Below are 23,477 nucleotides of genomic sequence, written 5' to 3' on the forward strand. Positions count from 1 at the left end.
GTGTGAACGTGGTCAAACATCAAGGTCATTGACCGAGGTGAAGGTCGTTCACTTCACTCTACAGAGACGAGGATTACAGTCTCAGATCATTGATGCTTTTAACCAAATGTAATGTTGAAAATGGCTTAAATATCCATTTAAAATCCTTTTTAATAACGCAGTCAGTGTACACAGTATTTATTGAGCAAATGTGAGTTATACTTGTATTTTATCTGATTGCGTCTTATAAAATGTAACTTTTAGATAATTTGAGTAAATAGTTTTTTAAAGAAAGGATTACATGATCATCTCCGGTTTTCATGCTTCATTCTTTGAAGAAATAAAAAACAAGAATTGCAAATAAATACAAGAGCGTGCTTACAATTTATTGCGCAACTGCAAACTTTAGAAGAAAAATTAATTAAATCAATTTATTTTTGCAGCACCAACACAAATAGTATATAAAAGCAAAATGTAATAATACACATAAAATATTTTATTGTTTAATTATTACATTTTGGATATAACAATAATTAAGTGTTAAAAATAAACGTAAAAATAAATAACATGGTTTCAGGCAAAAATTAATAAAAAAGATAATTTGTAAGATTTAACATGAAAGTAATCCAACGTTAAAGTCCGAAGTGGAACACTTGAAAAAGGTCCTTCAGCGGTTTGACGGCTACGTCCTCGTTTCCCCTCTGGACCCCCGAGGCCGGCTGCTTCTGTCTGGAGCGGGTGTGATGCTGCTTCACCGGAATGCACGGCGTGATGCACGGCGTGATGGACGGCGTGATGGACATTCCAGAGTTTCTCACCTGAAGCTCAGGTGTTCCTGGACCGCTGAGGGAGGACCCAGCTGTTCCCTCGAGGCGGGTGGGAGGAGTCAGAGGAGACGGCCGGTGTGCAGACGTCTTCTCAGGGGACGGCTGGACTTTCAGTCTCGAGTCTGCAGATTACAAATAATGTGGAAATGAACCTTTTCAAATCTCCTTTAGAGAAAACTAATGCGATGTGAAACACTTAAATGTCTTTAAGTGTTTACTGAACAGATACTTGGAATAATCCAATTGGAAGGACAGAGATCCTCCACCACAAATAGTTAGGAGGTCTGACCCGAAGAAAAGTTTAACAGTCTCCTTTTTATATATATAAAAATAGAAATAATTATATACAAAAAAAAAAATTAAATATACACACACACTTAAATAACTACAAATAAATATACAAATCTAAATATTTAAATACATAAATAAAAATAAATATATATATACAAATATAAATAAATATATATACATTAATAAAAATAAATATATATACAAAAATAAATAAATATATATATATTCAATAATGTCCCCACCCACCCCTGACTGCGAGTAACCACGACTTTGGATTGTTTTTCAGGGACAGATTTGGTAATTTGGGGGTACCAGGCAAACTGTGCTTTGCTTTACTTTCAACCCTTTCTCTAAGTGTTGGTATTGGGAGTGGTAGAAGGAGGCTACTAAAAACAGTTAAACTATAATAGCTATTAATACTGTACATTGAAGTGGAAAGTGAAAGAGACTTTATCAGGACTCAAATGTACTAAATGTTACTTTCAATTCTAATAATAATGCTAATATAATAATAATGCATCATATTATAACAATATTTTCCTCTTAAGTGGAATTACACAATAAATTGTAAAAAAATAATCCATATTTGTTTAGGTTTCAGGAAACTTTGATTTACAATAATAAGCATGTTCTTGAACAGGCCCGTGTTAAAGGGCCCGGCGCTAGTGAACATGAAGCTCTCTGACAGGAAGGAGGTCGCATCACACCTGCAGTGATCTGCACGCCGGCCCGGTGCTCTCCGTCCTGGTGGAACGGGCCCAGGCTCAGGAACAGCGTCTTCAGGACTGAAGGTGCAGAGTCGGCTTCTGGAGATCGAACACAACGAGGCGTGAACAACACATGTCAGTCAGAATGTCCCACCGGTGTTCATGAGCAGGGGGCAGCATGTCCGGACCTTTGTCAGGGAGCTGCCGGTGAGCCTGGGCTGCAGGGGTTGGACTGGTAGACGTCTCACTGGGAGGACCGCGGCTGCAGGGAGTCAGCAGATGCTTCGGAGGCTTCTTCAGCAGCTGCTTCGGAGGCTTCTTCAGCAGCTGCTTCGAAGGCTTCTTCACGTCATCAGTTTCCATTTGAGGATGAGGAGAGAAACGGGAGGATCCTGTCGCACGGTCTATTTCTTCGGCGGCAGTAACCTGGCGTTGAGGAGGCGTCTCTGAGTCAGAAGTGCTCGGTTTGGAGTCTGATGAATGAGATGCGTCGTCAGCAGACCGGTGAGAGGAGCAGGAGGAAGTCCTCGAGTCACCCGGTTGGGACCGGAGGCTTCGGGGAGGAGGAGCGGCACCGAGCGGGGCGGCGAAGAGGCCGAGGAAGGACCCGGCCGGGGCTTCGACGGGTTGACCTGCCCTCTGAACCCGGTCACTCCCGCAGCCTGCAGGCGGCGGAGCAGGGCGGGAGGATGGCGTGAAGCCTGGAGGAGCAGAGCACCGTGGGACAGAACCGCCTCCGGGCTGCAGAGCGTCAGCGATGGGACTCGCGAAAAGGCTCTGAAGCGGTGTTTTAAGGGCGCTTTTGCCGCGGCACTCGGCTGTGACGTCAGTTGAAGGAGGTGGGCGTGTCTCGCGGGGGAGGACAGGTCGAGTCCGTTTGGGGAGCGGGTGGATCTTAGTCGGTTGTCGTCCAGAGTTTGCGGAATCACTCAAAGTCTTAAAGGAGCGGCGTGCGACGGGTTCAACAGCTCCACTTCTAAAGTCTGAGAAACCGAAAATAGGAGAAAAAGGCTTTTTTGAAGCTTCCGAGTCAGACGTGAGAGGAGGGAGGCGGAGCCTCAAGTGTGAAGAAGTTTTGGAAGATGTCTGACCTGAAAAAACACTTTGGGGTCCAGTGCGTCCAAAAGGAAGAACTCCTTCACTCTCACAGGTGTCGGAGGGTGTAATACCCAAAGGAACCTGAAGGCATCCTTTCATTTCTCCTCTGGATAACACAGACTCATCCACTCCAGTGACTTTAGGAGAAGCTCTTTGGGCAGGTTTCATGTTGTTATCCCTGGAGGCCAGAAGAGGAAGACTGGGGCAGTTCTTTGAAAGCAGACTGCTGCGCACCTGGAGGGACGATAGGCTCTGGAAGGACTTGTTCACTTCCTTTCTGGGATTCACCGAACGAGAGAGCTTTGCATCTTGTGTTTCCGAGCTTGGCGCAGGAACAGTGATCTCCTCAGAGTCGGTTCTCGGGGTGTAGGACACCGTGCGTGCAGGCGTGTGTCTAAAGGTCGCCGTCTCCACTGATTTACAAGACCGGAGGACGGCGTCCACCGAGTAGGGAGCCTCGCTCGGGTTTGCGGAGACTGAACTGGCAGATTCTTGACTTTGTGGAGTTGTAAAGAAAGAAGGGAACGGCTTGAAGAGTTGAGGTCCGAGCACGGCGGCCACCGAATAGCACACCGGCTCCTCGTGGGCCGGGCTCCTCGGCGGCTGGGCAGCGTCGGATGCAGGTGGGGGGTCCGCCGGCAGCTCTTCGGTCTGACGTGACTCGGTTTCCTTCTCGGCGTCCGCTCCTCCGCTGTTGTAAAAGTTCGGCCTAAAGAATAAAAGAAAATCAGGACGCTGCCTACTCGTATCATAACGGGCGTGAACGATTGATTACTGGAGAATTGATTGGTGCATTTACAGAATCACAAGGAGAAGGTATGTGCATACCTGAGTGGCTGCAGGAGGATCTCAGGAGTCACGCTCGCTTCTGTAACCTCAGACTCGTCCGCGTTCTCTGGCGGCGCCGACGGCTCCGGTTCAGCTTTTTGTTTTGTAAGCTCATAGAGGTCTTCGTAACGTTTTAACGTCTGCAGAGAGAAGAGGGGAAGACATGCAATCGATTGTCAGCACCCAGCAAGGCCTCTAGAACACAGGCGTAAAGCACACGGCCCGTCACGTCATTCTATGTGGCCCCTGACGACTTGAAAGACACACGAGCACCTTTTTCTTAAAGAAAAATATCCTGCGCTTTTATTTTGAAGGTTTAAAATGAAACGGATGTTTGTTATAATATTCTGTCAATTTTTATCTAATTGGCATGCAACTAATGCCAACATGTTCATAATTCAATGCCCAATCTTGTGATATGCGAAGGTATGCTCTCTACCGAGAGCCCATTCTAGTTTAACAATATGTTCGGCAGTAGTTTATACTAAAATGGCATGTGCTTTTATTTTGAAGGTTTCAAATTAAATGCATTATGTTATAATATTAGAGACATGTTCTTATGTACAATATTTCTCCACTCAAATAAACAATAATCAAACGCAAAGTGAGTTATTTCACAATATGTTGGGGAGTAGTTTACAGTGTTTCAGGTACTGGCCCTTTAAGAGGGCGGTCATGATGCTGATGCTGCCCCCGGTGAACATGAGTCTGACGCTCCCTGCCCAAGAACATAACGAGCGGCTTCCTGCATACACACCTCCTGCAGCAGTGGCTTCGTGACGTCATCGAGCGGCCGGTGGGAAAACTTGCAGTCGTCTCCGTGATGACATCGTCCTTTAGTGTGGAAGAACTTGCAGGGAAAGGACTGTACAGCTCAGTAAAGGAAATAAAGATATTCAACGACCCCCAGCGTCTGACGAAGGGAACAATATTTATATTTATGAGCCGTGTCCACGTCTAAGGATATGGTGCATGTACGGGCAGCTCGCCCCCTTGGAGCAAAATCCTTGAACGTAGAACTTGCACACTTCTTTGACGAGGTCGTTGTGTCCCTCCACATGCTCCAGCTGGCAGTCGGCCTCCTGGGAGCAGAAAATCAGAAGCATGAGAAGATACTTAGACATGTCAACTTTGATGTGTATATATATATATATATATATGTATATATATAAAAAATATATATATATATTTAACAAAATATATATATATATATCATGTTTTATATATACACTCCTGTTCAAAAGTTTGAGGTCACTTAGAAATGTCCTTATTTTTTTAAAGCACGGTTTTTTCAATGAATCATAAATACTCTCTCTACATCAGTGGTGTCAAACTCATGTTCACCATGGACCACATCAGCATCATGGCCGCCCTCTTAAAGGGCCAGAAACACTTTATAAACTCCTCGAACATATAGTAAAATAACTCACTTTGCGTTTGATTATTGTTTGAGTGTAGAAATATTGTACATAAGAACATTTCTCTAATATTATAACGTAAATCCATTTAATATGAAACCTTCAAAATAAAAGCCCATGATAATTCTCTTGAATTTCTTTAAGAAAAGGTGATCATATTTTCTCTCAAGCCGTCAGGGGCCACAGGAAATGACGTGGTGGGCCAGAATCGGCCCGCGGGCCTTGTGTTTGACACCTGTGCTCTACATAGTTAATGTGTAGATGACTATTCTCTGGTGTTAGTGAAGTCTCTACAGAGGTGTGTAGAGGCCCATCTCCAGTGTTCTGATGGTACATTGTGTTTTCGCCTTAGAAGACTAGCGGAGGGGTAGAAAACCCTCTAAACCCTTTTTATGTGAGCGCAGCTGAAAACAGTTATGCTGCTGAGAGAAGCTATCAAACTGGCCTTCCTTTGAGCCACAAGAAGAACTACATTAATATTTACTATAAACATCATTAATAATAACATCCTCAATGTCTTGACTAGATTTTATGTTCATTTTTATATTTATTTGATAAATAAGTGTGAATTTTCATGGAAAACACAAAATTGTCTGGGTGACCCCAAACTTTTGAACGGTAGTATATATATGTATATATATATATTTAAAAACCTGCCTTGATGCACCTTCCCCAAAGGAAATGTCGACAGATCAAGCGTCCGTCCACCAACACGCCGTTCTGGTCCTTGAACTCCTGGGTCATGCACCGTTTATGTGTTTCTTGGATGTCCTGAGAGAAAAGAGGAGCACAAACAATGAAATTCAGACATTTTAATTAATACCTGAACAAAAATATTGACACGGAAGAATTTCTTTTTACCTCGAGAACTATTTTGCGTGGCGTTTGAGCTCTTTTATAATTTTTTGCTGTTTTTGACATTACAGTTGACTCTGCAACAGATTTCCGGCCGGTGCTCTTGCTCACCTGCTCGTCATTTCTATTCCCTCTGTATCTTCCTCCTCTCCCCCACGGCGGTTGCATCTGATGGCGTCCCCCATTATTGCCAGGTTTCCATCGATCTTTCTGTTGATAATGATTTTTCTGCCCCTCCGGCTTCTTTTTCTGCTGCTTGTTGTTGTTGTTGACGTGAGGATTATTTTTAGCCGTGTAATTCTGACCAGCTTTATAATTTTGATTGTGCATCTCTTCTTCGGCGAAGCCGGCCTTTGCATTTGTGATGTGAGTGTCGTGCGTGGGGGGGTGCGCGGCATCGGGCTCATCTGCCCTGAAGGATGGTGTGTCACAACTTCTGGGTGTTTGGCAGTCGTAACGCTGCTTCTGTGGGAAGAAAAAGAAAATAAATTAAATGTCAATATTGGAAGACAGCAGCACAAACCCCACATCACTTAATGTTGAATTACATAAAAAAGTACAAGTAGACCTAGATTAAACTGACGGGTGCAATATTACATTTCTGAAGTAAAAGATGTACTTTTTAAACATTTGATAATGCTGTTCGTCTCATTTTAACAAAACCAAAAACAATGATTTATTGTACCCGACTCACATGTTGATTTAACTTCATGGAATAGTTTAATATTGTGAATTTGATGCATGAACATAACTTACTTTACAGAAACGTATCTCACATTAAATGTGCAATCATTCCATCTATTGCATGATGTTATTTCAATTCAATTCAATTCAATTCAGTTTATTTGTATAGCCCAATTTCACAAATTACAAATTTGTCTCGTTGCTTTTACAATCTGTACAACACATAGACCCCAAACCTCACAACGGACCCCAGGAACTCCCAAAAAACCACCTTCAAGGGGAAAAAAAAAAAAAAAAGGAACAGAGGAGGAGAGAGACTCCTGGAGGATCCATGGACAGATGCAATAGATGTAATGTGTACAGAAGGACAGATTTAGAGTTAAAATACATTCAATTTACCTGTGTATCTGTGTACATTAGCCAACACTTATATTTTTACAGCATTTACAACCTTCAGGTTTATTGCAAAGATGTTGTATTAAACTGCATAAATATAATATTAAATGTTCATTTCACCTTTTTATAAGAGCCAGTCTGCTCAACCTGGATGTTCCTCTTTCTGGCATTGCCTCTCTGACCATTCTCTGTGTCGTTCCTGTAAAACAAAATAAGTATTTCACTAAAAGAAAAAAGGCCATAGCATACACATCAAAGCTAGCCGCTAAGTACCGTTACCTGCGCGTGAAGGCGGGTTGACCTGGGCTCTTCACACCTTCCGCGACAGCAGATAGTCCCGAGAACAGGTTTGAGAAATCCATGTTATTCTGCTCGTCATTAGCTATTTTCTTCTTCTGATGGAAACACGAGCAGGATGTGAATGTGACCACCGAGTCAGAAGTTATTAAAGTTAAAAAAAAATAACTTACTAACAGCCGGTGTTACGGTTTAACGAGCGACCGTGTTAACTGGCGACTTCCGGTCGAGCTGTCCTCGTGAATGCCGCTTAGTCGAATGCTGTAAAGACTAATAATATATCGTATACAAATTAAACAATATGACATTCACGAGGGCAGCTACGTGTTCTCTTCATATGTTGAACGGCTGTCTGTAACTACGTCACCAACCGACGCGTTGGTTCAAAGTCTCCAGTTAACACGGTCGCTTCTAAATCCGTAACACCTGCACACCGGAGGAACGCTGCCTCGCGCACAAAGCTGCGTTAGTGCCGCCCAGGAATCACCTATCCCAACCCGCTTGTCTGTTCAGGCTTTAAATACCACAAATAAACACATTAAAGTGTGATTAGCGGTCCTGTAAATTGTAAATCGCGGTTCACGCGCTCACTCTGTCATTCCTGCATCGTTCACTTCTTCTTCCGCGTTTGAGACATACGTCACGTCCTTGGACGCTACCAAATATGGACAGAGGGGGTGTCGACTCTACCAAATATGGACAGAGGTGGGTGTAGCGTGAAGACCCGGACACTAGCGGTCGAATTATGTTTCGCCTGATATATTTGCTACACAATGTATGAAGGCAGGAGTGATCGACATCCATGGGTGGCCCTCAATACAGTTCAATAATAATCGATAACACTGAATTTAATTCAACATAAACTCTCCCGTCTCCCTAAAGTGAAAGGGACTAAATTTAAGATTACACCGTGTTGATGAGTTTTAGAACAAAATATTGTAATTTCACGTTTTAGAAAGCACTGTTATTCTCTTCTACAAAGATAAATGACAGCTTAATTTAAAAAAAAGTCAGTTAAATGCCTTTATAATAGTTAATATTATCAGTAATATCTGTGCTTTTCCTTCTATGAGTTAAAAGGTCTACAGTGGGAAAATACCTATAATATTAGGGTACTTGTTAATTGTCATGTCCTATTAGGAAATGGAAAAAGACTCACTTAAACGTTATATACTTTAATAACGACTTAAAGGGTACCTGTAGTGCAAAACAACAACGTGCTACATCCATTCGGCGCATCAAATATATCATATTTACCCCGCCGCTATTGTCAACAAGTCACGCATAGCCCGAGGATTTACATTTCTTTGTCAACATTCCGAGTCCGTGAACGCTTCAGGGCGCAGACATTTTGCCAGTTATTTACTCACGTCAAAGCTAACTATGACGTAGAGTCGTTGAAAGGAATTCAGCCAATCCGGAGCCACTTCTACACGCGTTGCTTCTTGGGATAGATCGGTGGCCTCAAGAATTACACAATCTATATCAGGGGTGCTCAATACGTCGATCGCAGCGACCTGCCAGTCGATCGCGGCGTAGTATTAGTAGATCGCATGACATTAAAAAAATTTGGCCCGCCCCCCTGTCACTTTCTCTATAGCGCCACATTACAGCAGAAGCACGTCATTTCTGTCTCTACGTGTTGCGTTGACAGTCCTCTGCCCGCCGTCTCGTGCGCCGCGGAGCTCCCGACACCGGTTTGCGCGCATCGGGACGGACGGAGCAAAGAAAAAGTCACTAGCACCCCCGAACATGTCGGCCGAACATTGCATTTTTGTGGCACACATTTCCCACAACTGCACCAAACGTCCGCCGACTTGCGTGCACGGTCCGCACGGTGAAGCATCTGGACCGGCGGTCCTTCGGCATCAACTTCATCAGAATCATCGCTATCATCGCTGTCACAATTCACTAAATGGGGATAGTCTGCTTTTAAAGGTTCAAACAAGTATCCAGTTGCTGAATCAGACAATCTTTCATCGTCCATATTATCAATCTCTCAGCATTTGTTTGCGAGCGCTCGACGTTGTTTATATTGGTTTCTGAACACATCCGCTGTGGCTGGCTGTCGATCTCTCAACGATTTGACGTCACACCACCCGCGACATATTCAAGCTCCAGTGCAATGAAGCTTGTCGGAGTTGAGGACTTTGAACAGCCTAAACTACGTATTGTTATTGAATACTGGACCGTCAGTGCATGAATAACCTTTAGAAACACATTATCTTTTGATCTGGCTACATATTCGTTTTCACTACAGGTACCCTTTAAAGTTGTAGCCCATAGAAGTGAAACTATATTGTCTCATATCTCAGTTTTTATCATTTTCACGAGTATGTTACACGTTATTTTATCTGTCTTTTCTTGTTGTAGTCTTTATTTGACTCCCATTCCTATCTTTGACTCTCCACTTGTGTGAAGTGATTATTTGTATTATCTCATTAGCTCTGATTCCAATGCCCTTTGATGTGAATGCGTCCCCTTGTGGTCAAGGTTAGAACTGCATGTCTAAATTCACCCCATGTTTCCCTCAAAGATAACAAAACTGCATTATGGCTCCAGATATCACCTTACTGGAGGTATGTGTTGCCCTGGGAGTTGTCACATACACTCATCTTAATGTTCTCGTTGACAAATGATGAAATACCTTCAGATTTGGGTATAAACTACAGACCAATAAACTAAACAAAGATATAATAAACTGGTCTGCACTCCAACACCCACAATACAACTCTCATTTAAATGTGTTAGCAAATACACCGATGTGGATAGTTAACAGAGAAAGTCGTGTCTATGGTTTTGTGTTAGAATAAATCAAATGAACTCTGAAATGAACAGATTTAATCCAATTGGCTGAACGTGAACGAGCACAATCTTCCCCTCGTTAATCAGAGAGATTGATAAAAGCTCAGATATTTAAAAAAGACCAGATAGTGGCCGGACTTTGTTCCTCCACATCGGAGGCCGTCCCCCTTGTTGGTCTCAAAGTTCAGGCCACTCAGACGGCTTGGTTCCCCCCTCAGGCTCTGGACCTCGTGTGTGTGTGTGTGTGTGTGTGTACCTGAACACATCTTCAGAATGACCCGCTGGGCCCTGGTTGCTCCCCTCCTGCTGGGCCTGTTCATCCACAGCGCGGTGGTCTGTCAAGAGGCCGAGGACCCCGCCGCTGCACCCCCACCACAGGCCTCCGATGGCACACAGGCGGAGGACGAGAACGCAGAGTGGGGGATGAACTCCCTCAGAGACGGCTTCGAGTCGGTCGGCGGATACTTTGACTCGGTGCTGGAGTTCATGGGCGGGCGGGACGGAGTGTGCCAATACCACTGTCGATACGGTGAGTCATGACGTCATTTTAGAGCCTCACAATATTTCACTCTTTCATTTTCAATCGTGGGAAAAGAGTTTGTGGAAAGTGGAAAGAAACAAGAACAAGAAACAAGAGAAAAAGAAAAGAATTAAAGGGTTACATGTGGTTAGTAGTCTGTACCATTGCCTGTATGGAACATCAATCAACATCAAAATACTCTTTTTTTTCATTTTTATTTATTTATTGGGTTTATAAGGGACAGTGCACATTCATAAAAACATTTCAGTAAATGTGCCAGAGTTAGCCAAGAGGCTATTTCTCATCTGTATTTACATGTCACTTGTTCACTTTTGAGCCACTGATGCCCGTATTTAATGTTTTGTATATTTTTAAATGTCTTCTTTTAAATTAGAAATGTCCCGTCTTCATGTTTGTATCCATGTTTTTACTTATTGCTGCTGCACAACTTCATTTAATTGTATGTTTTTTCACAATAATACTTAATAATAATAATAATGCGCTGATGCCGTCACGTCCCCATTGTGCTTCATATCATGTCTGTTATCCTCTGGACTGTGACCCAGTGACTCACGAGGGCCCGAGCAGGGCGAGAGCCTCTGAGCTCTACATCACACACACGACCTACGTCTGACCTTTGGTTCCCTTCTTCCTCTCAGGGAAGGATCCTCTTCCTCGGACCGGCTACGAGATGCCGGAGCCCAACGGATGCAGCTCCTACTTCTTCGGTCTTCCCGTCCCAGAGGGGGTGAGAGCTCCATGGGGGTCCTGTTGTGGGATGGACCCTGGACGTCTAACTGACACGCACACACAGGAACATAACGGTTCTTTAATGGCTCCTTAGACGGCTTTGTGGGTCTACGAAGAACCATCAGCTGCTGAAGAAGCGATTTGGAAATGGTGCCTTACAGAACCATGTTTGAAGGTTCTATGAAACACCTTGAGAGGTTCTTTAGAGAACTCTTTAAGGAAAGGTTCCTTATAGAACCAGAATTGGTTCCTTAATGAACCATGTGTTTACAGTTCTTTGAGGCACCTTTAAAGGTTCTTTGAAGAACTCTTTAAGGAAATGGTTCCTTAAAGAACCCTGGTTTGAAAGGTTCTTTGTGGAACCAGAAATGGTGCCTCAAAGAACCATTTTTTAAGGTTCTTTGAAGAACTCTTTAAGGAAATGGTTCCTTAAAGAACCCTGGTTTGAAAGGTTCCCCGTGGAACCAGAAATGTTTCTTCTATCTATGGCATCACTCTGAAGAACCCTTTTGGGTTCCAGATGCTCCTCCATGGTTCTCTGATGTATTCAAAAGAAGCTGAAACTCTTAAGAGATTAATAGTCATGATCGGCTTCTTAAAGATCTAAGATCCACGTCTTGTTGTTGTTGTTGTTGTTGTTGATGGCCTCTGCTGTGTCCCAGATGGACATGGGCATCCCGGCCATGACCAAGTGCTGCAACCAGCTGGACATGTGCTACGACACCTGCGGCTCCAACAAGTACCGCTGCGACTCCAAGTTCCGCTGGTGCCTCCACAGCATCTGCTCCGACCTCAAGAAGAGCCTCGGCTTCGTGTCCAAGGTCGAAGGTCAGTCCTTTAGTCTGTTATATTATGTGACAAAATACAATCAGAAATATATACACAGGATACACATGTTACACACCAATGGATTTGTCTTTAATAATGACACAAATGAATGAGAGACAATAGTTTGATTAAAATAATCAATGTTTTATTCTTAAACTGTGTAAATGAATGAATAAGAAATAAATATAACAAAAGTTCATATATATATATATATAAACCCTGTCAAAAAACCTGCCAATCCAGAGGACTAAATGAAAATTAACCGTTTGCCGAGTGTATTTAATTAAATGTCCCCTATGTCCTCCTCCTGTCCCCTATGTCCTCCTCCTGTCCCCTATGTTCTCCTCCTGTCCCCTATGTCCTCCTCCTGTCCCCTATGTCCCCCTCCTGTCCCCTATGTCCTCCTCCTGTCCCCTATGTCCCCCTCCTGTCCCCTATGTCCTCCTCCTGTCCCCTATGTCCCCCTCCTGTCCCCTCTGTCCTCCTCCTGTCCCCTATGTCCTCCTCCTCCTCCTCCTCAGCCTGTGAGACGGTGGCCGACACCCTGTTCAACACGGTGTGGACTCTGGGCTGCAGGCCCTACATGAACGGCCAGCGGGCGTCCTGCGTCTGTCCCGGAGAGGAGAAAGACGAACTGTGACGCCTCAGAACTCTTTTATTTATACGACTCCGCCCGGGTCGTCTAGAAGTCACCGCTCGGCTTTTGTTCCTTTACTTTGCATTAAAATGTAGATTTTATCCTTCAAAGTTCACGTTTTGTTGCAACTAGACACATCTGTACGTGTTTATTCGTCATTAATTAATAAAACTGTTGTGTTGTGAACTCATCGTAACACCTTGACGGGCTTCGTATTTTTGGGTTTGTATAATCATCGTTTTTTGTGGCCCCTGGCGGTTTTAAAGACACGCAATCACCTTTTCTTAAAGAAATTGAAGAAAAATATCCCGTGCTTTTATTTTGAAGGTCTAGGATTAAATGGATGTATGTTGTAATATTAGAGACATTTTCTTATGTGCAATATTTCTACACTCAAATAAACAATCATCAAATGCAAAGACAGTAATTTAACTCGAGGAGTTTATAAAGTGTTTCCGGCCCTTTAAGACGGTGACCATGAGTTTGATCCCCCTGACGTACACACCACCGGTGAAAAGAACTTTATGAACTTTATTTGATTTCCATTGTAGAAAGAATGCTTAACGAGTGTTCGGCTGTTATATCTGCAAAAGGTGTCAAACATTTATCTCACATTTAATTGAACAAAACCATTCCATCATTCATTTATTTTAATCTCCAATTGTTTATTTGTAGTACGCTTTAAATTAAGAGTATGTTGAGAAATTAAACTGTGTATATTTCATTAAAAACTGGAGAAATTGAGGTGATCTAAAAACTTTTGACTGGTAGTGTATGAACATAATTATTTATTACTTATTAAATACCTATAAGCAAATATAGTCACTTCCATGTATTTAAGTGTCTCTTATGGATGTGATGGTTCAACCAGTTTAAACAGGATATTTTAAACTTTACTATAAAAGTAAATTACGATATTTTGCCCCTGAAAATGAATAAAGACTAACTGTTATAACCATTGTTATACTAATTATAATCTACTGGATCTTAAAGACACAGTCAACCCAAAATCAAAAACACATATTTCCTATTTATCAATCGAAATTGTTTTGTTTTGTACGTTTTGTCCGTCTTCATTTTAATATAACGAGACTTTAAGGCACTCAAAGCTCCAAAAGAAACATTTAAAAATGGAAATCTCAATTTCCATAAATAGAAATGAGTGATGAGAACTGTGTAGACTCAACTGGTATTTAAACGTCTACTGTACGCCGATCACCTCACGTCTGATCTCTGCTTCGTCATTATTGTCACTCGGCTCATGTTGCTGATTTTAGGTGTCCTCAGTCTGCCTGCGCTAAATGTTAACACGTATTAAAGAATTATCTTGAAAGAAAACGTCAGCGTTTTATCACCGAGTCCGAACATTTAAATTCAGAATAAAAACTTTAAAAACTAGAACGGGCACTCGGTAGAGCGCATACCTTCGCATATCACAAGATTGGGCATTGAATTATGAACATTTTGGCATTAGTTGCATGCCAATTGGACAAAAATGTATCGTGCTATGGTAAAAAAAAGATGTTGACCTTTCCATGACCTTGACCTTTGACCCGATTGATCCCAAAATCTAATCAAATGGTCCCCGGATAATAACCAATCATCCCACCAAATTCCATGTGATTCAAGAAGATTTGACCTGTTCATGACCTTTGACCTTGACCCGATCGATCCCAAAATCTAATCAACTGGTCCCCGGATAATAAACAATCATCCCACCAAATTGCATGCGATTCGGTTCAATACTTTTTGAGTTTTGCGAATAACACGCATACAAATAAATAAATAAATAAATACACGGCGATCAAAACATAACCTTCCGGCATTTTCAATGCGAAGGTAACAATGTGAATGTAAAACACCTGGACCTGACACGAAGAGAGAAAAAATAAATAAGAGTATAAATATTCAGCAACAGATTCTGCAAAACATACCTTTTTTTTAATCAAATGTATACAGCACGAAGAAGAAAAAACAGTGTGTGTTTTATAAAAGTTACAAAGTTGTAATATTCACAAAAACAAAACCGCTCTCAACCCAAATCAGCAGCTACTGGCACAAACGCTTCATTTTGAGGAAGAAGTCGTCAACTTGTTGACGTTCGAGGATTATTCGGTTCAAATCTGGAAAAATGACGAAACGGTCCGGAACCATCAGCTACACGATCCACGACTACGGAGAAAGAGAAACACAAGATAATGAACAGGGTCATCCACACGACCAATGAACAGGTTCATCACATGACCAATGAACAGGTTCATCCTCATGACCAATGAACAGGTTCATCCTCATGACCAATGAACAGGTTCATCCTCATGACCAATGAACAGGTTCATCCACATGACCAATGAACAGATTCATCCTCATGACCAATGAACAGGTTGATCCACATGACCAATGAACAGGTTCATCCACATGACCAATGAACAGATTCATCCTCATGACCAATGAACAGGTTCATCCTCATGACCAATGAACAGGTTGATCCACACGACCAATGAACAGGTTCATCCACACGACCAATGAACAGGGTTCATCCACACGACCAATGAACAGGTTCATCCACACGACCAATGAACAGGTTCATCCTCAAGACCAATGAACAGGTTCATCCTCACGACCAATGAACAGGTTCATCCACACGACCAATGAACAGGTTCATCCTCATGACCAATGAACAGGTTCATCCACATGACCAATGAACAGGTTCATCCTCATGACCAATGAACAGGTTCATCCTCATGACCAATGAACAGGTTCATCCACATGACCAATGAACAGGTTCATCCACATGACCAATGAACAGGTTCATCCTCATGACCAATGAACAGGTTCATCACATGACCAATGAACAGGTTCATCCTCATGACCAATGAACAGGTTCATCCTCATGACCAATGAACAGGTTCATCCACATGACCAATGAACAGGTTCATCCACATGACCAATGAACAGGTTCATCCACATGACCAATGAACAGGTTCATCCACATGACCAATGAACAGGTTCATCCACGTGACCAATGAACAGGTTCATCCACATGACCAATGAACAGGTTCATCCTCATGACCAATGAACAGGTTCATCCACATGACCAATGAACAGGTTCATCCTCATGACCAATGAACAGGTTCATCCTCATGACCAATGAACAGGTTCATCCTCATGACCAATGAACAGGTTCATCCACATGACCAATGAACAGGTTCATCCATGACCAATGAACAGGTTCATCCACATGACCAATGAACAGGTTCATCCACATGACCAATGAACAGGTTCATCCACATGACCAATGAACAGGTTCATCCACACGACCAATGAACAGGTTCATCCTCATGACCAATGAACAGGTTCATCCTCATGACCAATGAACAGGTTCATCCCCAAGACCAATGAACAGGTTCATCCACACGACCAATGAACAGGTTCATCCACATGACCAATGAACAGGTTCATCACCATGACCAATGAACAGGTTCATCCACACGACCAATGAACAGGGTTCATCCACATGACCAATGAACAGGTTCATCCTCATGACCAATGAACAGGTTCATCTACACGACCAATGAACAGGGTTCATCCACATGACCAATGAACAGGTTCATCCTCATGACCAATGAACAGGTTCATCCACATGACCAATGAACAGGTTCATCCGACCAATGAACAGGTTCATCCTCATGACCAATGAACAGGTTCATCCTCATGACCAATGAACAGGTTCATCCCATGACCAATGAACAGGTTCATCCATGACCAATGAACAGGTTCATCCACATGACCAATGAACAGGTTCATCCACATGACCAATGAACAGGTTCATCCACATGACCAATGAACAGGTTCATCCTCATGACCAATGAACAGGTTCATCCTCATGACCAATGAACAGGTTCATCCACATGACCAATGAACAGGTTCATCCACATGACCAATGAACAGGTTCATCCACATGACCAATGAACAGGTTCATCCACATGACCAATGAACAGGTTCATCCACATGACCAATGAACAGGTTCATCCACATGACCAATGAACAGGTTCATCCACATGACCAATGAACAGGTTCATCCTCATGACCAATGAACAGGTTCATCCTCATGACCAATGAACAGGTTCATCCTCATGACCAATGAACAGGTTCATCCACATGACCAATGAACAGGTTCATCCACATGACCAATGAACAGGTTCATCCACATGACCAATGAACAGGTTCATCCACATGACCAATGAACAGGTTCATCCACATGACCAATGAACAGGTTCATCACATGACCAATGAACAGGTTCATCCTCATGACCAATGAACAGGTTCATCCACATGACCAATGAACAGGTTCATCCTCACGACCAATGAACAGGTTCATCCTCATGACCAATGAACAGGTTCATCCTCATGACCAATGAACAGGTTCATCCACATGACCAATGAACAGGTTCATCCTCATGACCAATGAACAGGTTCATCCACATGACCAATGAACAGGTTCATCCACATGACCAATGAACAGATTCATCCACATGACCAATGAACAGGTTCATCCACATGACCAATGAACAGGTTCATCCACACGACCAATGAACAGGTTCATCCTCATGACCAATGAACAGGTTCATCCTCATGACCAATGAACAGGTTCATCCACATGACCAATGAACAGGTTCATCCTCATGACCAATGAACAGGTTCATCCACATGACCAATGAACAGGTTCATCCACATGGTGACCAATGAACAGGTTCATCCACACGACCAATGAACAGGTTCATCCACACGACCAATGAACAGGTTCATCCACACGACCAATGAACAGGTTCATCCTCATGACCAATGAACAGGTTCATCCTCATGACCAATGAACAGGTTCATCCCCAAGACCAATGAACAGGTTCATCCACACGACCAATGAACAGGGTTCATCCACATGACCAATGAACAGGTTCATCCACATGACCAATGAACAGGTTCATCCTCATGACCAATGAACAGGTTCATCCACATGACCAATGAACAGGTTCATCCACATGACCAATGAACAGGTTCATCCACATGACCAATGAACAGGTTCATCCACATGACCAATGAACAGGTTCATCCACATGGTGACCAATGAACAGTTTCATCCACATGACCAATGAACAGATTCATCCACATGACCAATGAACAGGTTCATCCTCATGACCAATGAACAGGTTCATCCTCATGACCAATGAACAGGTTCATCACCATGACCAATGAACAGGTTCATCCACATGGTGACCAATGAACAGGTTCATCCACATGACCAATGAACAGGTTCATCCACATGACCAATGAACAGGTTCATCCACATGGTGACCAATGAACAGGTTCATCCACATGACCAATGAACAGGTTCATCCACATGACCAATGAACAGGTTCATCCACATGGTGACCAATGAACAGGTTCATCCACATGACCAATGAACAGGTTCATCCACATGACCAATGAACAGGTTCATCCACATGACCAATGAACAGGTTCATCCTCATGACCAATGAACAGGTTCATCCACATGACCAATGAACAGGTTCATCCACACGACCAATGAACAGGTTCATCCACATGACCAATGAACAGGTTCATCCACATGACCAATGAACAGGTTCATCCACATGGTGACCAATGAACAGGGTTCATCCACACGACCAATGAACAGGTTCATCCACATGGTGAAAATGTGCGAGTATGAAAGAGCGAATGGCGGCTTGTATTCAGAGCGTCTTTCTTTTAAAAAGCATATTATATTAATTATTTAAAACTCAGCGTAAAATGAACATGTGAATATAATAATGGTTTACTTACTTCAGCCGGTGGCCGAGGGAAGGGAGCTGGCCGGCTGGACGACCTTCTGGACGACCTCCTGGACGACCTTCTGGTCGACCTCCTGGACGACCTTCTGGACGACCTCCTGGACGACTTCCTGGACGACCTCCTGGACGACCTTCTGGTCGACCTCCTGGACGACCTTCTGGACGACCTCCTGGACGACCTCCTGGTCGACCTCCTGGACGACCTTCTGGACGACCTCCTGGACGACTTCCTGGACGACCTCCTGGACGACCTTCTGGACGACCTCCTGGACGACCTCCTGGACGACCTCCTGGTCGACCTTCTGGTTAACTGCTTCAAGCTGGAAATAAAAAGAATAGACACAACAAATCATTATTGTGACTTTTTACATTTTTTAAAATTAAAATAAACACAGAAATAATAATAATAATAATAAGACAAGGACGGGATACATGTGTGCTAAACATATAAATACGTAGGCGCAGTACTCTGAAAAGAAGTTTCTCTTTTAAACATTCCTGAGCTCGTATTTATCAAACATCTCAGAGATGAGAACAAAAACACTTGAGATATTTATGAAGCTTCCTGTGTGTGTATATATATATATGTACATACACACACACATATATAAATATAGAGAGAGAATATATATATTGAATATATATTTATATAGAGAATATATACACACATATATATGTGTGTATATATTCTAAACATATATATATATATGTGTATATATATATATATACACACACATTTATATATAAATATATATATATATACATATACACATACAGGTATATATATATATATACACATATATCATATATATGATATATATACATATATATCATATAAATACATATATATATATCCCGCTCACAGGTAGACAGACAAACGGGACAAAACCTCCGTGATCTAAACTCCTCAAATGAGATCAAACCGACGTCACACCGACCGTTTCCCTCCAGTTCGCTTTGATCTCCTCCTCCATCGGCGGCCGCTTTTCCGCTTTGGGGTCGTCTCCATCGAGGCCGCCTCCATCGAGGCCGCCGCCATCGAGGCCGCCGCCATCGAGGCCGTCTCCATCGAGGCCGTCTCCATCGAGGCCGCCGCCATCGAGGCCGTCTCCATCGAGGCCGCCGCCATCGAGGCCGCCGCCATCGAGGCCGTCTCCATCGAGGCCGCCGCCATCGAGGCCGTCTCCATCGAGGCCGCCTCCATCGAGGCCGTCTCCATCGAGGCCGCCTCCATCGAGGCCGTCTCCATCGAGGCCGTCTCCATCGAGGCCGCCGCCATCGAGGCCGCCGCCATCGAGGCCGCCGCCATCGAGGCCGTCTCCATCGAGGCCGTACCCCGCCAAATAGGCCGTCCGCCTCGCTTTCAATATCTTTCGTCTCTCACTTAATTGTATCCAACGATTACGACACCTGTTATAGCGAGCCTCTGACTGCCACTTGCGGTTTTTCACACGCTTCGCCGGCGAGAACCAGGTGCCGCTCGCCTGCTTCTCACCGCCGCCGTTCGCCGGCGAGAACCAGGCGCCGCTCGCCGGCTCCTCGCCGGCGCCGTTCGCCGGCTCCTCGCCAGCGCCGCTCGCCTGCTCCTCGCCAGCGCCGCTCGCCTGCTCCTCGCCATTCGCCTGCTCCTCCTGCTTCGTGCTGACGACCTGCAGGCAGCGAACGCGAGGCTGGGTGACGAGTCTCTTCTGGCCTCCGCTCTGAAACAGATTCGGATACTCAAACCCGTGCTGGTAGGAGGTTTGTGAATACGGAAGCCCGCCGGTATAAAAGAAGGGAGGAGGAGGAGGAGGAGGAGGAGCGGCGGCCTGAGGAGGCGGCCAGTAGGAAGGTGCAGCGGCGTTGTAGGCGGCGCTGTGGAAGTACTGAGGGGGCGGGGCCAGCGGCGGCGGGGGGTAGGCGTAGTGCGGCGGGTACGGATGTCCGTAGGTGGCGATGACGTCGGGGGGTTGTGCGTACGCCGGCTCCTCGGTACCGCCGTGGCACGCCGGTCCACCTCTCGAGTGGCTCGGGCTGCGGCTTCTAGAGGAGGAGGAAGAGGAGGAGGAGGAAGAGGACTTCAGGTGCTGCCGACCCTCCGGCTCCGGCCGGGCGCCGCCCTGCTTCTTCCCGTACAGCCGCTCTCGAGTGCGGTCGGCTAAGCGGCTCATCTCCTCCGCCTCCAGGCTCATGCCCAGGGCTTTGAGGATGTTCTGCAGCTGTGCGCGCTGCTCGTCCCCCTGGGATTTGTGTCCTTCTTCCTCTTCTTCCTCCTTCTTCTTCTTCCTTTTCGTCCGCGACGCAGAGGGAGACTGGGATCGACTCGTGTCGGATCCCTCCCGACGCGCCTCGCCCGCGGGGAGGTCCGCGCCGTCGTCGTTGACGATGCGGCTGAGGAAGTCCATGTCCACTCCTTTGTTGAGGATGCTGAGGAAGCGCTGGAAGCCCTTGTTGACGCCGTTGTCTGGCGTGAGCTCGGCAACCTGGGATGGGTCAGGCACACAGAAGCATTTATCTTGAGGTCAGGGTTCACACACATGGGGACCAATGGGATTCCACGACTTTAAACCAGTTTTCCATTTTGTGAAATTTCGGTGCGTAACATGAAAAAGTGAGAAAATGTCGTATTTAAAGTAACAAAGAGAATTCCAAAGCATACCGTATATAACCTTAAATGACTCAAATTAACGAGACAGTCGTGTGACTGTCCACTAGCTACTGTTGCTATGGCAACCGAACTAAGGTGTGTTCACTCACACTTATTAATTATTTCAAAGCCAGCGTATAGAACAAATTTCCACGACTTTTCTTTTGTTTTTCAACGACTTTTCCAGGCCTGTAAATAACCATTTTAAAATTCCATGACTCTCCCAGGTTTTCCATGACCGTACGACCCCTGTGAGATTATTCATGACATCAAATAGCATGTGTTCACTAGGAGCAAAATAATAGATTAAAAAACCTTATTATTGTGGTAATTCTGGAAGGAAGGTACAAAAAAACTTGTATAAAAAGCACCCTCTCTCCCTTGTGACCGCTTCACTGGGGCGTCACCGGGAGGCTTCTTCAGACAGAAGATCAAACAAAACACATCACAAACCGTTCTGCTTTCTGGCAACACGATGGGATCACCACACCTCCGCCGCATGACGGCCTTCACCCTGAGCTTCAGGGGATGGTCGTCCCGCACAGAGTTCATTCTCTCTTTGGGTGGACGAACCTGAGGGAAAAAAACGAGGCAAATGCAAAATATTAAAAGTATATTAACTGGAAAAATGTTTCTCAAAGTAGAATACAGATCTACAACAGCTTGATCCAACAATATACTGTAGATCACTCACCGTGGACAAAAATCTGCCGGGATGTTTTTGCTGCAAAATTAAATTCACCCTGTTTTGAAGAGCAAAGCTCGTCGTAGAATTATTACAGCTCTTCATCATCAACGGTTCAACCGATTTCAAGGCGATGGCAGCTTTCTTAAATAGTATTCTCTCCTCTATCGCTCGGAGCTCTTTTCGCTTTCTCGCCAGCTCTGGATCCTCCTCGTCCATCTCAAGCGGTTCCCCATCCGGTTCCTCGACTCCCGAGTCGTTCATGGGGAGGTTACCCGAGGGACAACCGAGTTCCTTCCACTCCACTCCCGCGCCGCTTTGAGCTGCGTCGACAGCGCGTCCCGCAGCATCGCAGAAAGCGGTCCGCCCCACATCGGTGCTCCAAGCATCCTCGACAACGTTCTGCCGATCTGGATTCTGGTTTCTCGGGAAGGATCGCGTCGGACCGTCGTCCCAGTCGACTGGATTCATCCTTCAGCCAGTTTGCACTCTGTAACATAGAAACAGTGTGAATAAATTACTGTGGAATATCAGAATCAGCTTTATTGGGCATGTATGATGTGTGCACGACTCCAGTTACACGCACGCTCTCCTATGTCTCACATGTCATTTACAAATAACAGGATGAATATAAAAAAAGATATTGAAGACAGCAGAATAGCAACATGTATGTACAATGAATTGGGGATGTTGGTGCAGAAAGAAAGTGGTGATACTGTTACTTTACTGACAGAAAACCGTTAACCTTATTTAATGAAATGCATTTCGCCCCCAACTGGAAACTGGGACCGTGTGCAGTACCTCTGGCCTCCACTAGGCGTAACGTTACATACAGACAACTATGAAGGAAAGACGAGACGTTAGATCAGCCAAACTCAAAGCAAAATGCTGTGTTATATCGACTTGATTTTCCAAATTACCGACCGGAGCAGACTCGCGTTAAACGGTGTATTTTTTATAGCTTTAGGTTCGCAGCTGACGATGTTTACCTACAACTGCGACTCTCAACACGCATTCCTCGGTCCCGTCACCGACACGATGTCGTTTTAAGGACGTTACTTCGAAAACTAAGTTCTTGAAAACAATCTAATGTTAAAACTGACCTTTCGCAAGCTTCAGGGAAGAGGTGAGGGCGACCGTTAGGTGTTAAACATTAGCTTCGAGTACGGAAGAGAAGCTAAAACCGCTCCTACTGCTTCGGTGGTGTTGAACAGTGGGTGTTGACAGCGCCCCCTGCTGGACGGAGTACAACACTGCAGGAATACATCTGCTTATCGTTTTAACAACGTTACTTCGAAAACTAAGACTAAAATGACAAAACTGACCTTTAGCAAGCTTCAGGAATAGGCGAGGACAACCGTTTAGTGTTAAACATTAGCTTCGAGTATGGAAGAGTAGCT

The 23,477-nt window shown here is 44.4% G+C and overlaps 3 protein-coding genes across 4 annotated transcripts; 1 reads left to right on the forward strand and 2 right to left on the reverse strand.

The window, feature by feature from the left end:
* Positions 1 to 333: 333 nt before the first annotated feature.
* Positions 334 to 8,188, reverse strand: LOC130190350 (proline-rich protein 36-like). The gene is made up of 10 exons (XM_056409713.1): positions 7,363 to 8,188; positions 7,204 to 7,282; positions 6,115 to 6,468; positions 5,806 to 5,919; positions 4,697 to 4,812; positions 4,488 to 4,596; positions 3,731 to 3,870; positions 1,993 to 3,611; positions 1,805 to 1,903; positions 334 to 928 (listed from the first exon to the last, which is right to left on the reverse strand). Exons 1-10 carry the CDS (start codon positions 7,443 to 7,445, stop codon positions 612 to 614), a joined length of 3,030 nt encoding a protein of 1,009 aa, XP_056265688.1. The 5' UTR covers positions 7,446 to 8,188; the 3' UTR covers positions 334 to 611.
* A 2,182-nt stretch (positions 8,189 to 10,370) lies between these two features.
* Positions 10,371 to 13,124, forward strand: LOC130190471 (group XIIB secretory phospholipase A2-like protein). Its single transcript, XM_056409905.1, has 4 exons — positions 10,371 to 10,714; positions 11,365 to 11,453; positions 12,118 to 12,283; positions 12,805 to 13,124. The coding sequence occupies exons 1-4, from the start codon at positions 10,459 to 10,461 to the stop codon at positions 12,921 to 12,923; spliced, it is 630 nt and encodes a 209-aa protein (XP_056265880.1). The 5' UTR covers positions 10,371 to 10,458; the 3' UTR covers positions 12,924 to 13,124.
* Positions 13,125 to 14,839: 1,715 nt separating this feature from the next.
* LOC130190470 (uncharacterized) lies at positions 14,840 to 23,264 on the reverse strand. 2 transcript variants are annotated; one of them, XM_056409903.1, is made up of 7 exons: positions 23,181 to 23,264; positions 22,823 to 22,916; positions 22,087 to 22,567; positions 21,846 to 21,965; positions 19,705 to 21,228; positions 18,759 to 19,086; positions 14,840 to 15,092 (listed from the first exon to the last, which is right to left on the reverse strand). In XM_056409903.1, exons 3-6 carry the CDS (start codon positions 22,546 to 22,548, stop codon positions 18,760 to 18,762), a joined length of 2,433 nt encoding a protein of 810 aa, XP_056265878.1. In that variant the 5' UTR covers positions 22,549 to 22,567; positions 22,823 to 22,916; positions 23,181 to 23,264; the 3' UTR covers positions 14,840 to 15,092; position 18,759. The 2 variants fall into 2 exon arrangements, with proteins under 2 accessions (XP_056265878.1, XP_056265879.1); XM_056409904.1 differs by lacking the exon at positions 22,823 to 22,916.
* Between the last annotated feature and the right edge of the window lie 213 nt (positions 23,265 to 23,477).

The sequence above is a fragment of the Pseudoliparis swirei genome, chromosome 24 (genome assembly GCF_029220125.1).
Source record: "Pseudoliparis swirei isolate HS2019 ecotype Mariana Trench chromosome 24, NWPU_hadal_v1, whole genome shotgun sequence".
In the NCBI taxonomy this organism is placed as follows: Eukaryota; Metazoa; Chordata; class Actinopteri; order Perciformes; family Liparidae; genus Pseudoliparis; species Pseudoliparis swirei.

Coding starts and splice junctions, on each gene's coding strand:
- LOC130190350 (XM_056409713.1), bottom strand. CDS start 7,445: ATGGATTTCTCAAACCTGTTCTCGGGACTATCTGCTGTCGCGGAAGGT. Junction 6,469..7,203: donor AGACTGGCTCTTATAAAAAG/GTGAAATGAACA, acceptor TTCTTCCCACAG/AAGCAGCGTTACGACTGCCA. Junction 5,920..6,114: donor GGAATAGAAATGACGAGCAG/GTGAGCAAGAGC, acceptor CTTTTCTCTCAG/GACATCCAAGAAACACATAA.
- LOC130190471 (XM_056409905.1), top strand. CDS start 10,459: ATGACCCGCTGGGCCCTGGTTGCTCCCCTCCTGCTGGGCCTGTTCATC. Junction 10,715..11,364: donor CCAATACCACTGTCGATACG/GTGAGTCATGAC, acceptor TCTTCCTCTCAG/GGAAGGATCCTCTTCCTCGG. Junction 12,284..12,804: donor CTTCGTGTCCAAGGTCGAAG/GTCAGTCCTTTA, acceptor CCTCCTCCTCAG/CCTGTGAGACGGTGGCCGAC.
- LOC130190470 (XM_056409904.1), bottom strand. CDS start 22,548: ATGAATCCAGTCGACTGGGACGACGGTCCGACGCGATCCTTCCCGAGA. Junction 21,229..21,845: donor TGTTGCCAGAAAGCAGAACG/GTTTGTGATGTG, acceptor GACCCATCCCAG/GTTGCCGAGCTCACGCCAGA. Junction 19,087..19,704: donor AAGCGAACTGGAGGGAAACG/GTCGGTGTGACG, acceptor TTTTATTTCCAG/CTTGAAGCAGTTAACCAGAA.